Source organism: Perca flavescens, chromosome 16 (genome assembly GCF_004354835.1).
Source record: "Perca flavescens isolate YP-PL-M2 chromosome 16, PFLA_1.0, whole genome shotgun sequence".
NCBI lineage: Eukaryota > Metazoa > Chordata > Actinopteri > Perciformes > Percidae > Perca > Perca flavescens.
The window spans coordinates 11,788,066-11,800,685 of NC_041346.1; the positions used below are offsets into that span (position 1 = coordinate 11,788,066).

Consider the following 12,620-nt stretch of genomic DNA (forward strand, 5'->3'; position numbering starts at 1 on the left):
TACAAAAAGACGCGTGGTCAAATGCACCCCGTACCACCTCGCAAGTGGTTTGAGCGATCTGGTGCATCTTGGTGCTCATTTACACTTGTATTTAGTGCTGTGCACTTGTGATCCAATCGACCGGCACGCATTTTAAAACCACGTGTATACACTAATTCAAATTTGGACTTCGGGCCTCAAATAGTAGGAACCACTGGTTTAATCTTTAACTATGCATTGTATTTCATATGATTACCAAATATTTTTGTATGCTAAATCTTAATCTGTGAAGTAGATGTTAGTAGCTGTCAGATGTAGTGGAGCAAAAAGAATGATATTTCCCTCTGAACTGTGGTGGGTTAGAACTATAAACTAGCATTGGCCTGTATTACAAAAACAAGTCGTGATCCGTTCTTCATGCTCTGAAGAGATAATGCTGTGTTTAAACAGCACGCTACAGATTACCAGTTGGACTCGCTGTAGTAGAGGGTATGGTCAGGAAATTGGCATCATTTTGTCTTCAGCATATTCATCCAACTAAACCTGGTTGCTTCATTCTCCAGTAGTTAAAATGAGCAGCAGGTGTTTAGTTGGAGATGCAGCCATATTTAATATCATTTGGTGGGGTTACAAGGGGCTCTGCTCCATATGCAGAACATTAATATAGCAGCAAAAAACTATTTGCTGTGTAAAGATATAGTAAGGAGTAATGGCGTCCTGAGCAGAGAATGAAGTCACACTCCCTGTGTGTGTGTGTGTGTGTGTGTGTGTGTGTGTGTGTGTGTTGTAATCTGAGCTTCTCTGTTCTTTGTTTTGATTGCAGGTCCGGGCCACGCGTGCTTCTTAGTGCATGTAAGCGCGTGTGTCGGTATCTGATGCTGAGGGCCGTGACAAAGCACCGGTATTCGCGAAAGGTCTGTGAGAGCCGCGTGGAGGCAATCACAAAGCCAATATTTTTCTACATATCAAGTACAGCCCCTTTTAAAGTGTTATTACAAGGGTGCTAGATAGGTTGCAAAAACCATTTCCTGTTTGCACACCTTTACAGCGAGCTTTGTTCTGAACTATGACATTAAGCTTTTCAACATTCATTCTTCAATATCTACATCTTCGACAGGAGACGTACTATTACGGCATGATTTACAGAGTGAAACCTGTAAAATTAATGAAATGGGACAGCTTTGGATTGGATTTTTTACCTCATTCCCTTCAGGGGTTCTGCTGAAACATTATGAAAACAAACGCGCCGCTGTGTCATAAAACAAACTCACCCAATCGTTGTTGCTCTTGTTCTATTAAACGTGCTTTTGGGCGTCAATAGACATGGATCGTCTTGCCAATATGTGACTGAATGACAGAGTTGATAATCAATTCAAAGATGAGGGGTTGTAGACTCAGTACAAGTGTGTGTGTGTGTGTGTGTGTGTGTGTGTGTGTGTGTGTGTGTGTGTGGTTTGCTCACCACATAAACAGCAGCAGCATTCCTAACAGCAAAGGAGAGAAAAATGTGAGGAGCCTGGCAGCTCTGCCCACTGGAGGTTCAGCCTTTTGTGGTGCGTTGGAGGACGGTATGGGGGAGGTCTTAGTCTCTGGAAAAACAAGCAGAAAACAAAATAAACCTTACTGAGCATATTTTTAATAAACTCCTCTAAATCTATAATCTCATTTCCTCCCCCTTTTTCCTTAGTTTTTTTTGGTTGGTCTTACAGAGTCACACAATCGTTTTTGTTCCTAAGGGAGAAAACACCCAAAATGTCATTTTGATGAATGGACACTGAAAAGCGCTCATCATTCGGGGAAGAACCGGAACAGAAAGGAAAATACAGTGCAGAGTGGAATCAATTCTAATCTGCCAGCACAATCAATATGGGCTTGTCAAGGCAGTTATGAAGTGAACAGGACAAAAAAAAATACATCTCATTCATACTAACGCCGCGGAGAAACGGAGAGAGAGCAAAATAGATAGATGGATTAAATATGGAGACGGAAATACGAGAAAGGGAAACGGAGGTTGAGGAAAAAACCCTGAGGTAAAGCAGACATGTGAATAGAGCAGGAGGTGAATAAAGTCGAAAAAGGGGGGAATGTGCATTGTGGCAGTTAATATGCCGCTGATAAGAAACGGTCGGATACAAAATCTACCCATTTACACACCATAAAACGCTGCATATTTTGATTTGACAGCACATAACCAGAGCTGTAGACCAACTCATTCCAATTCAAGTCACAAAATTGAGGACTTGAGACTTTTTTTTTTTTTTTTTTATTTGACTGCACTGAGATTTTAGAATTCAGACTTGGAAGCAAAACCATTCATGCCCTGGTAAAATACCAGAACAATAAAAAAAAAAAAAGAAACTGAAATAATTGACATTGACAGTGACATTCCCAGCCAATACGGTTATGTGCATGTTTATGGGGCTGGTACTTGAAAGCTTGTGGCAAACATAAATATGCTGAAAATTACTATATGCTTTAGCAGTTTTTTGTGCTTCAGTTTGGTTTTACATAGCTTGACAAATAAAAATATCACAGTTTAATGCTTTATAAAAATGGGGCTATTGCTACAGCTGCGGGCAGCACAGTAGATATTAACTCATGCACACTGTTTGCAGCTCAGTCTAGAGCTTACTGGAGAGAGAATATGATTTCCCTCTCCTTCCAATTAATGACTGTTGTGTAGTGCTGTGTTGGGAGTCGGGAAGAAACAGCCAGGTGTGAGAGAGAGAGAGAGAGAGAGAGAGAGAGAGAGAGAGAGAGAGAGAGAACTAGGACACATTTAACATAGTCAGCAGCTCAGTGCAATACTATCCCGCCTGCAGCACAGCATTTTGCTTCGGAGTGGTGGAGGAAATACAAATTATGCACACCTAATGTGGTGGCGACAAGAAGAGACAGTTATGGGGTGTACGTTGATGTAACAAGGTAGTTGAGGACAGGGAGACAAGACAATGATGTGACGGGGAGAGAAGATTGATGAACAACAGCGGGGAAGGAAATCAAGTTAGGGAGGAGAGAAGGAGCGGAGCAGGCAGGGAAGTGAGAGGGAGATTGTACAAACAAAAAACAAGAGAAAAACAAGAAGGATGTGAAGAATGCACACGGGGGAGAGAAGTTAATGAGATTAAATTTACTGAATGACTTCAACTCCAATTACTCTGCCTGTTTAAGCTGGTAATGGTGATATCTGAGTCTTTAGGATATTCAAAGGTAAAAGACTGTAAGAAAATCAGCATCTGCGATCATCAGAGATGATCTGTTTTGAAGCTACAATTTAGGTTCTGCTTGTTGTCAGTGGAGACATCTCAACAGAGGAGACAACGTTTTCTCCTCCTGCTGTAAATTCCCCAAAATTTCCGCACAGAAACACAGGAGTCTCCTGGATAAACAATACTGTAGGATGATCTTATTTATGTCCATAAGTTTGATCTACTCATCTTCTTTTTTCAGAGAAATGCTGTCTTTTTTATGATAGTTTGGTGTGGCGAATAGCTCTATACTTATGAGCCTCAATTGTCGGTGCTATGAAGAAGAAGAAGAAGCCAGTTAGAGGCACCAATGGTTGTGGTGAATACAAAATGGTTAGTGAGAAGATTAAACTTGCATGTATTTTCAGGTTTCCACAAAGCCTAAATGTCAGCTTCCGCTTGCCCTTAGACGTGCACACACCTACTTTTTAGGATCAGTGATTGGATCAAAATAAACCTTGGGAGTTTTAGTTAACTTCTTGCCTCACGTCGTTTCGTACCTTTGACTTTCAAAACAGATGTATTCTACTATATTAGATATATTTCACCTAAAATTGTCCAGGAATTGAATGAGATTTTTTTCTTTTAGAATCCTGAACGGCTGAAATAACACCTCCCGTTTCAATACTTTATGTCACCTTAATGACATAATAAGTACAATAAAGGTAGTGGTTTTCATATGAATTGGAGCCAGCGTGCAGCAGAAGAGGACCTTAAGGCACCTCAGCATTTGCTTCAACCTTTAGCTGCGGTGGTTTCTGCTTATTGCGCAGAAACTAAGCATTTATAAATAGATCTAGACATGAAGGATATAAGAAGTGATATCTAGTGCTGCCTGTTTGGTGCTAGACGGTGTCCAGTTTCTGTCTCTCAGGGTGGGCAAGGCCGAAACGTATATCTTAAATGGTTGCAACACTAAGGATGTCTGCAACTTTTTTTAAGCCTCGACTAGATCTGCTTTTTACTTCCTGGAATGTGGTTGCTAAGCGATGGTCCAATCACTGAGGATGGGATTTCTAAATGTCGTCCGTCTGTCACCGCGCTATCCTTCTGATGTAAAAGGAGGCTGTTGATGGAAACAGACCGGGCGCGTAAGTGCAACTCTCCGTGAGGTACGGTCGACCCGTTCTTGCTGATCCGTGAACAGAGAGAAACCGAAACAAACACCAACAAACAAAGGAGAAAGTGGAAATGTGGGAGAGACGGGAAAAAGGCAGAGAGGAAATGGAGAAAGTGTAGCCGTGTGTTTCGACTGTAAACCACACAATCAATAAGTCACAGGAAGTCCGTGCATTACCTATTTGACTGAGCAGCCTGGAAATATTGGTCAGTGTGTAGATGTTAACAAGCTGGTCAGCTGAAAAAAAAAAAGGTTGGCCCTGGCTGAACTGTTTTTGTGTTTGTGGACAGGAAATAAGATCTTTTCCTTGTTTCCCTACTGATGACGTGACTCTGATTCACGTACAAACGTTTTTTAATTTTTAAATTAGCGTGAAAACAGGTGGACAGAAAAGTACATACTGTTTCTTACTTCTCAACTGTTTTTATGTTAACGACCAGAGGGACAACCCCCTTAAAAATAAAACATGGAGAAATGGGGTGTCCATCAATGGGAACAACAACCAAACACAAAATCACTTCGTTGATATCAACAAAGCAGTTTAAGCTGCCCGCAACTACGACAGATGTCATCAGTCGCTCAGCAAGTAAGATCTGCAAAGAAGGTGGCAGAAGGCCAGAAAAAGAGAAAGGTACAAAGGGTGAGGGTGACGAAAGGTAAGAGAAAGAGAGTGAGTGACCAATAGACGGAGAAGTGAGAGGAAAAGAGAAAGACAAAGAAAAAGAGAGGGAGAGCGAACGAGAGAACGGGACAAGGAGAGAGGAAAGGGAAGCAGAGACGCCGCAGCTGGTTCGAGAAGAGGTATGAGGAGAATCCCAACAACCTCCTGTTCTTTCTTTGAGAACAAGAATGATACACTGTGTACCGAGTCAGTGTTTATGTCTGAGTGTGTGTACACTGTATGATATCAGAGGGAGGTACTGGGCATGTGTGTGTAGCACTGTTTATGTGCGTGCGAGTGTGTTTGCGGGAGTGTTAGAGCACGTTATGTGTGTGCTGTTTAGCATGAGTTTGTGTGTCTCTAGTCATGTGTAAGCACGTTCAGAGTGGTCTGTGCAGTGCTGCTCATGACCAACAGGAGTCACTGTTGGACTTTAAAACCGTCGAGAAATGTTAATGGACAGGCCGCGACAGGGAGAGAAAGACAGGAAGACAGACACAATCTTTTCTTAGAAAGATTTCAAATTTGGATTATATTGTCAGTAAGTCACAGCTGTATGATTGCTCGCCCCTACTTTGCCTCATATGAAACTGCTTGACGTAAAAGTCAAGTTGCACCAGTTGAAAAAATAAACAGCGAACTCAAGTGACTTTATTTTTATGATGACATGCAACGGTTTGGATTCAGAACTAAGGCGGGCACAGTGAAGTCAGGGGCTGTTCAACCAAAATGCTTTCCAATGATAATCGAAAGGAATGCTACGTTAGTGTGCAGTGTTATTTATTCACAAATCATATTTATAATCACATTTTACTGATTGATAGAAACCTGCTATTAGGGGAATATTATTATTATTAAACACATAAAGAGGAGGTGGAGGTAGCTCTTAGTTTAGGTTTAGTTTTTTTGAGGCAAAATCCAGGTAAAAAAAAAAAATAAGTTTGCAGTTTGTGAAGCCTGTATTGGTGTGAGGAACACAATGTAAATCCATAGTGTAGCAGATACACTTTGAGTATGAAAAGGAAATAACTGTAGATTGTCTGCCCCAAAGTTATGTGGTACAATATAGAGTTTTTCTAAGGGACATATTGATCCTAAAACTGTGCGTATCGGTATCTGACCGATTTACGTGCTTTTTCCCTTGCCTGGTACAGTTTCTGCTCTAGTCGGGAGCTGTATCCAGTGAGACTGTAATTATCCAGATTGCTCTCCCTAACTTTGACCTCTACAAGAAATAAAAAAAAAAACAATTAAAGTTTTGCCAACAACTTGTTGCAGTGATGTTGAAGTGTACTTAGGGTGTGGTCAGTACACTGTGACATCACTATAGGGTGTGGTTACAGGTGCAAAAGCACACCTCTCACCACCTTAAACTGCAAAGAGGTAGTCTATATCCACGACGTTCCGCTTCCGGGATTGCTCCTTTGCTGACAAAAATTCCCCCGGATTTCACTCATTTAGGCCGGATATCCGTTGCCTTGGGCTTCCTTTATTTTGGCATTTTAGACTCCGGTCGATTTATGAGGACTATGGTTAACCTTTTCTCAGATCTCTGCAGGGTAAATCCAGACAGCTAGCTAGACTATCTGTCCAATCTGAGTTTTGAACAACTTTTGAACGTACATATATTCCACCAAAATAAGTTCCTTCCAGAGGGTATTTTGCAGCGGCACCGCGGCTCCGACCAAGGCGATCGTGATTGGTTTAAAGAAATGCCAATGAACCAGAGCACGTTTTTCTCCCATCCCGGAATACTGTGTGGACTAGCCAGAACCTCCTCCGTGGTGCTGTGGAGGAAGGTCTGGCAATGCAAGAGCAGCAAAGAGGTGACACAGACATGAAAGTTTCAACCACGCACAAAACACCTTTATATACAGTGTATTGCGATAAAGTTCTGTTTTTAATATTATGTAATACAGTGTTTGATAGCCTGATGTGCAACTTGGTGATGGGGTAGATAAACCCTCAGAATCAGGATTACTGCAGGTTTGCAATTTAAACCTTCCACTAGTATTCAGTGATTACTCATTTAAAATGCGTCCTTCCATTTGTACTTTGCTATTCCAGCGTGGTCGGAGAGAATGGCGGCGAGCGATCAGATCTGGAATGGGTGTCTTGTTGTTCAGGGATCATCAGTGCGTTGAGAGATTTCGGTTTGACAAGAGAGCCATCCTTGATCTCAGACACATGCTGAAGGGGTGCCAACTAGATAATTCCCAGAGATAGTTTTTATCCTTGAGTGTGTGTGTGTGTGTGTGTGTGTGTGTGTGTGTGTGTCAATGGACACACAGAATACAATAATCTCTGATGAATTTAATTTTAAATGATAATTTGTCATGCATAACTAAAACCTAGAAAGTGCAGTGCTGGTAGTGTTGCAAGGTGTTGCTGGTAGTAAGTAGGTGAGTCAATCTGAGGCTGTAGGAGGGACGTGAGCTTTTTTTTTAAAGATGGCACAGTGTTTCCCTGAGGCTGTGTTCAGGCGCTCAGGTTCATGTGTGTCAATTTGTCTGGAGGCTGCTGGATCTTGTAGCTTAAGCTGCGATAAAAGTTCAAGGCCATCAAAGACTTATAGTGTACTCAATTTAATGATAAAGAAAGTTATTAAGCAAACTTAATTTCATACCTAACTGGTTCAGGAAATTTATAGCGTGACAGCCGTGGGCACAATGTTACAATCATTATAGGAATACTTTATTATCATCATAATGATTACTTCAACTGATGGACTACGAGACTGATAAAAAACAAACTGAATCATAGAAATACCATTGTGATATCTCAATGTAAGCTCTTACCAACTCTATCTCTATCCTTCTCTCTTTGAGTTGGCCAACTTTTACTTCTTTTGCTATTCATGACACGCCATCTCTATACAATTTAGGCTGCTGTTTGATACTTATTTGCATTTAGCCTTTTGTTTGTTTTTAAAGTGGATATGCTATATGCATTGGAAAACCTCAATCACAGAAATTTCAACACAAGAAAACCTGCGGTCATTCTTGGCGGTGTGGACTGTATAGTGTTTTCAGAAATTTGAATGTTCTCAGCTCATACAGTACAGTTCGAACCCTAATTACTTTTTTTTTTTAAATGTTGAACTTTCTTAGCAGACATAAGTCACAAACTCTGAAAGCAACCCTTAGGTAAGAAAATAAGGTACAAGCTTTAACTGAGGCTGTGACCTACCGGTAGGAAAGTCTACTTCAGTTGTGGAAGTGATCGGCAGAGGATCTTCAATCCAGGGTGTAGCATGGACGGCGACACTCCAGTCACTCCATGTTCCAATCTCTGTGTCCTTGGCAGCCACCTGTTGAACACAAGCACAGGAGACAGTCATTAGTTAATTAGAAGTGTTTATTAATAACCTTAAAGTGATGGTTCGGAGTAATTTCACCCTAGGGTCCTTTGCACCATGACCTCGAGCCAAACACCCCCCCCCCAGAAGCTTTTTTCACCTGGGTCGAACATTGGGCAAGTTAGCGTTATCAGCTGAATAGCTTAGTGCAGGCGCTAATGGATCCAAGAGTGTATCTTGTACATTACCTCACTAATAATGCCAGAAATTATACCAAACTTCTACACTAATACAAATAGGTTATGTACTCATAAAACGATGGATTGGAAAGTTTGTAAGTACACCAGGAGTTTATTTAAATAACACTTGCCTGCTGGCTTCTGCTCTCTGCTGCTACCGGCAGTAAGGCGAGTGCTTAGGGACGTCTACAAATTACAACACCGAAAAGAGATACAACAAAAATATTTATTAATTTAACTTATTTTTTTAAATAAACTCCTGGTGTACTTACAAACTTTCCAATCCATACATACATAACCTATTTGTACTAGTGTAGAAGTTTGGTATAATTTTGGGCATTATTAGTGGGGTAATGATCCATTAGCGCCTGCACTAAGCTATTCAGATGATAACGCTAACTCTCCCAATGTTTCGACCCAGGTGAAAAAAGCTTCTGGGGGGTTGTTTGGCTCGAGGTCATGGTGCAAAGGATCCTAGGGTGAAATTACTCCGAACCATCACTTTAAGTATCATTTGAAAAGTCAGTAGAATGTGCAAGAACATGTGGCATACACAAAAAATAGGAAGCAAAGACCAAAATCAATCTGCAAAAGTGGGTAAGAGACTGTACTGTCAGACATTTCCCTACCTATCTTATCACTTACACATGTTTAGTTATTCATTTGTTTCCAAGCTTTGTCGCATCTTTAAAAAAAACAATTATCCCTGAATGCTACAGTACCGTAGATAATACAGATTTGGATGTCCATTGTATCAGGTCTTAAATAGTCTATATCCACGACGTTCCACTTCCGGGATTGGTCCGGTGCTGCTGGAAATTCCGCTGATGTCCCCCTTACATTACATTATTTCGGACAGATGTTCGGTACCTTCCGCTTTCTTTGTGTTGGCGTTCTAAACTCCGGTGGATTTCTGAGGACTATGGTTAACTGCTCCTCAGATCTCTGCAGGGTAAATCCAGACAGCTAGCTAGACTATCTGTCCAATCTGAGTTTTCTGTTGCACGACCAAAACAACCTTTGAACGTACACACGTTCCACCAAAACAAGTTCCTTGCCGAAGGCTATTTTGCAGCTGCACCGTCCGGCGCATAGCGCCGCCCATGACGATTGCGATTGGTTTAAAGAAATAAAGTTCCCATCCCGGAACAGTGTGTGACTAGCCAGACCCTCCTCCGCACCGCTGTCAGGTAGAGTCGCAAGACAGGAGATGTTACCTGGATGATGTATTCCTTCCCAGCATAGGCATCGGTGATGGTGTGGGAGGTGCTGTCAGATAGCTCCACCTGAACAGCCAAAGGAAGAGAGCAGGTCGTCAGTTCGGATCAGGGAACAGCACACTTGGGTAATGCTCACTGACTAAAAGTAACGTCTATTTTATTCTTGAAATCTACTCATATAATAGTTAAGAAAACAACCTTCTGTATTGTATACTATGCTCCTAGGGATGTGAAATGTTCCAACATCATGAATTATGTAAATGCAGTCATGAAGTAACTTTGGTCTCAAAGTCATACCCTTCTCGCCATATAGGTCTACCTATAAATTATGCGCTCAGTATAGCAATCCTAGCCCGAGCCTTTATTTTTTTATGGTGGGTACATTCAGCTGTGCCACACACTATACAATTTTTATCCAGTGCTCATTTATTTACAACACACCTTTCATCATTATTCTGTGCATAGGTCAAGTCTGTTGCTTTATCCTTGCTGTGTTTTACATTTTACTGTTGAATTGATTGAACTTCGATGCCCCTGTTGCCTCCACACTCTACACATACCAGCACATGCTTGCAAAATACCAGTGGCATAATTGATGATTATCCCAGAAAGCTTTGGCACCAATGCCACATCATTTTATAACACAATGTGATGCATGCCAACATTTAAAAGCCTTTTGTGCACACTTTAATTTGCAGAGCGCAACAGAGAATGAACTAAATGTTTGAGTCACAGGAGTGCATGAGAGAATGATTTGCTGCCTCCCAGTAATTTACAGTTAGTGTTGTGTGTGTGTGTGTTTGTTTGTTTGCCTTCGGCCTGTGTCTGAAAGACTGAAGGAAAAATAGGGTGAAGGAGGTTACTGCCGTGTCTACTCCTTAAGTCAAATTCAATGATTTAGTGACATGCCTGTGGCCTTTTGCAGTCTACCAGTGCAACAAGACAAACACACAGACTGAATCTAGAGCTGGAGGATCTGAAATCCTTTATTGTACTAACTTAACAAGTTTGAGTTTATTTATTGTGGTGGCTGGACAATATATAATGTACACACAAACTCAGATTTGGTAATAAGCAATAGATTTACTATTACTGACGGAAGTGTCAAACTGAATGGCATTGTGTCTTTAGAGAACAGCAGCAGAGTGATCCTTCATTTTTTTATTTATTTTATGAGATAGTGTAAATAGAGGTGAAAGGAGGGAGAGAGAGGAGATGACACGTGGCAAAGGGCTGCAGATCGGATTTGAACCCGTGCCGCTGCCAAGGACTCAGCCCAAAAGGGGCGCACACTCTATCGGGTAAGCTACAGGGTTGCCTGTTGTTGCACATAAACTTGTGTTTATGGTAATGTGTTTTTTTCTGGTCGGAATGCCAGTAATGACAAAAACGATATATGTAACCAATACCAGTACCTCTAAAGGTATACCGATACCAGCAGAGTACTTAATTTGATTATTCTTATTTACAGTACACCGCATTCACCACAAACTGTGTGGGTTGCTGCTGCGGTAGTGGGCCAATCACACGCATTCAATTTAAAGAGCACTTGCGATGATTGGCGGCAAGCAAAAGCATACAAATAGTGATTTCTTTTTTTATAGATCTGCGTTTGAACGCAGGTATCGTTTGACTGGAGAAGTTTCAATACTACTTGGTACTGGGTTATTTCAGTCGATACCTTAAAAAGGTATTGAGTACCGATACCCAGCCCTAGTAAACGAAACGATCACATACAAATGTACACTTACAAACTTAACAGTCTCACAGGTTTGAAAGACAATTTCAGAGACAATTTATCTGAGATTATCCTGATGACGCATATGAAATCAGTCCATTGTGAGTATGTATCACTTTGCAAACATAATGTATTACTGATGGTAATACATTAGCAAATGACAAAACAGAACTGTCTTTTAAATACTGGGCTGCTCAGAAGAGTCTGTGATTTGATTAAAATCCCCTCACACCACCATATCATTTTTGCCAACCACCAGCTGTTATCAAAGCCTCCAATTGGAGTTTCCCTTTTAGTTCTTCAGGATGTGCAAATCTGGAGTCGATCTGACAAATAACCCCCTCGTACATCCCCAGCGTCGCCGCTTCCTCTGTCTTCCTGTAATCTGTCTCTCATCGCTCACCCTCTCTGGAAAGTTGACCCTTCTGTTTTCAACTTTGCCTCCTCTCTCTATCTGCCTCTAACTCTTTGTCTCTCGCCCCCTTTCCCTCTGTTTGGACGGAAGTTCAAGCTTTATCTGCCTAACTGAGCGCTACATTTTATAGGCTTAATTTCATTAGTGGAATGCAATAACAATGTCATCCGAGCATGTGTGTGTGTGTTAGATGTTCCTGTTGAGTGCTGTGTGTTTGTATATACTTGAGTATATATAGTGTGTGTACATGTGTGCATTAACAGAAAGTGTGTGCAGCCTTTGAGGCTAAATCATCCACTGTTTATGTGCAATCCAACCAGCGTATCCAACCATAGCTTCTATCAGCATTCCTTCCTGACTCTAATGTGTATGTGTGTTTGCATACTAGTGTCTATGGTGTGAACGCTTGTGAGAGTTCAGCCACACACGCACATCTGTTTGATTCCGTGTGTTCATGTAAATCTTTGCATGTGCCTTTATATTTTTGCATGTGTGTGTGTGCTTCTGTCTGTGCGCTTGCATTCCATGTGTGTGTAAAAAAAGAAAACGCATCTTTGTGAAAATATTCCTCCCTACATTTTTGTTTGTGCTTCTTTGTATGCAAATGTTAAAACTCATGTCTGTTGCATTTGTGTTTGCAAGGCTGATCTGGAACTTATGCGTGCACATGTATGTGAACTACTACTGTTTAGCTATATGTGG

At 41.2% G+C, this 12,620-nt stretch overlaps 1 protein-coding gene across 3 annotated transcripts in view; it reads right to left on the bottom strand.

The window, feature by feature from the left end:
• The window catches only part of cntfr (ciliary neurotrophic factor receptor), a 273,674-nt gene that overhangs the window by 2,003 nt on the left and 259,051 nt on the right, over window positions 1-12,620 (bottom strand). For all 3 annotated transcript variants that reach the window (XM_028602619.1, XM_028602618.1, XM_028602617.1), the window contains 3 exons: window positions 9,763-9,831; window positions 8,198-8,318; window positions 1,442-1,568 (listed from right to left, as the gene is read on the bottom strand). In XM_028602619.1, the coding sequence (XP_028458420.1) occupies window positions 1,442-1,568; window positions 8,198-8,318; window positions 9,763-9,831 (317 nt within the window). The remainder of the gene's footprint in view (window positions 1-1,441; window positions 1,569-8,197; window positions 8,319-9,762; window positions 9,832-12,620) is intronic.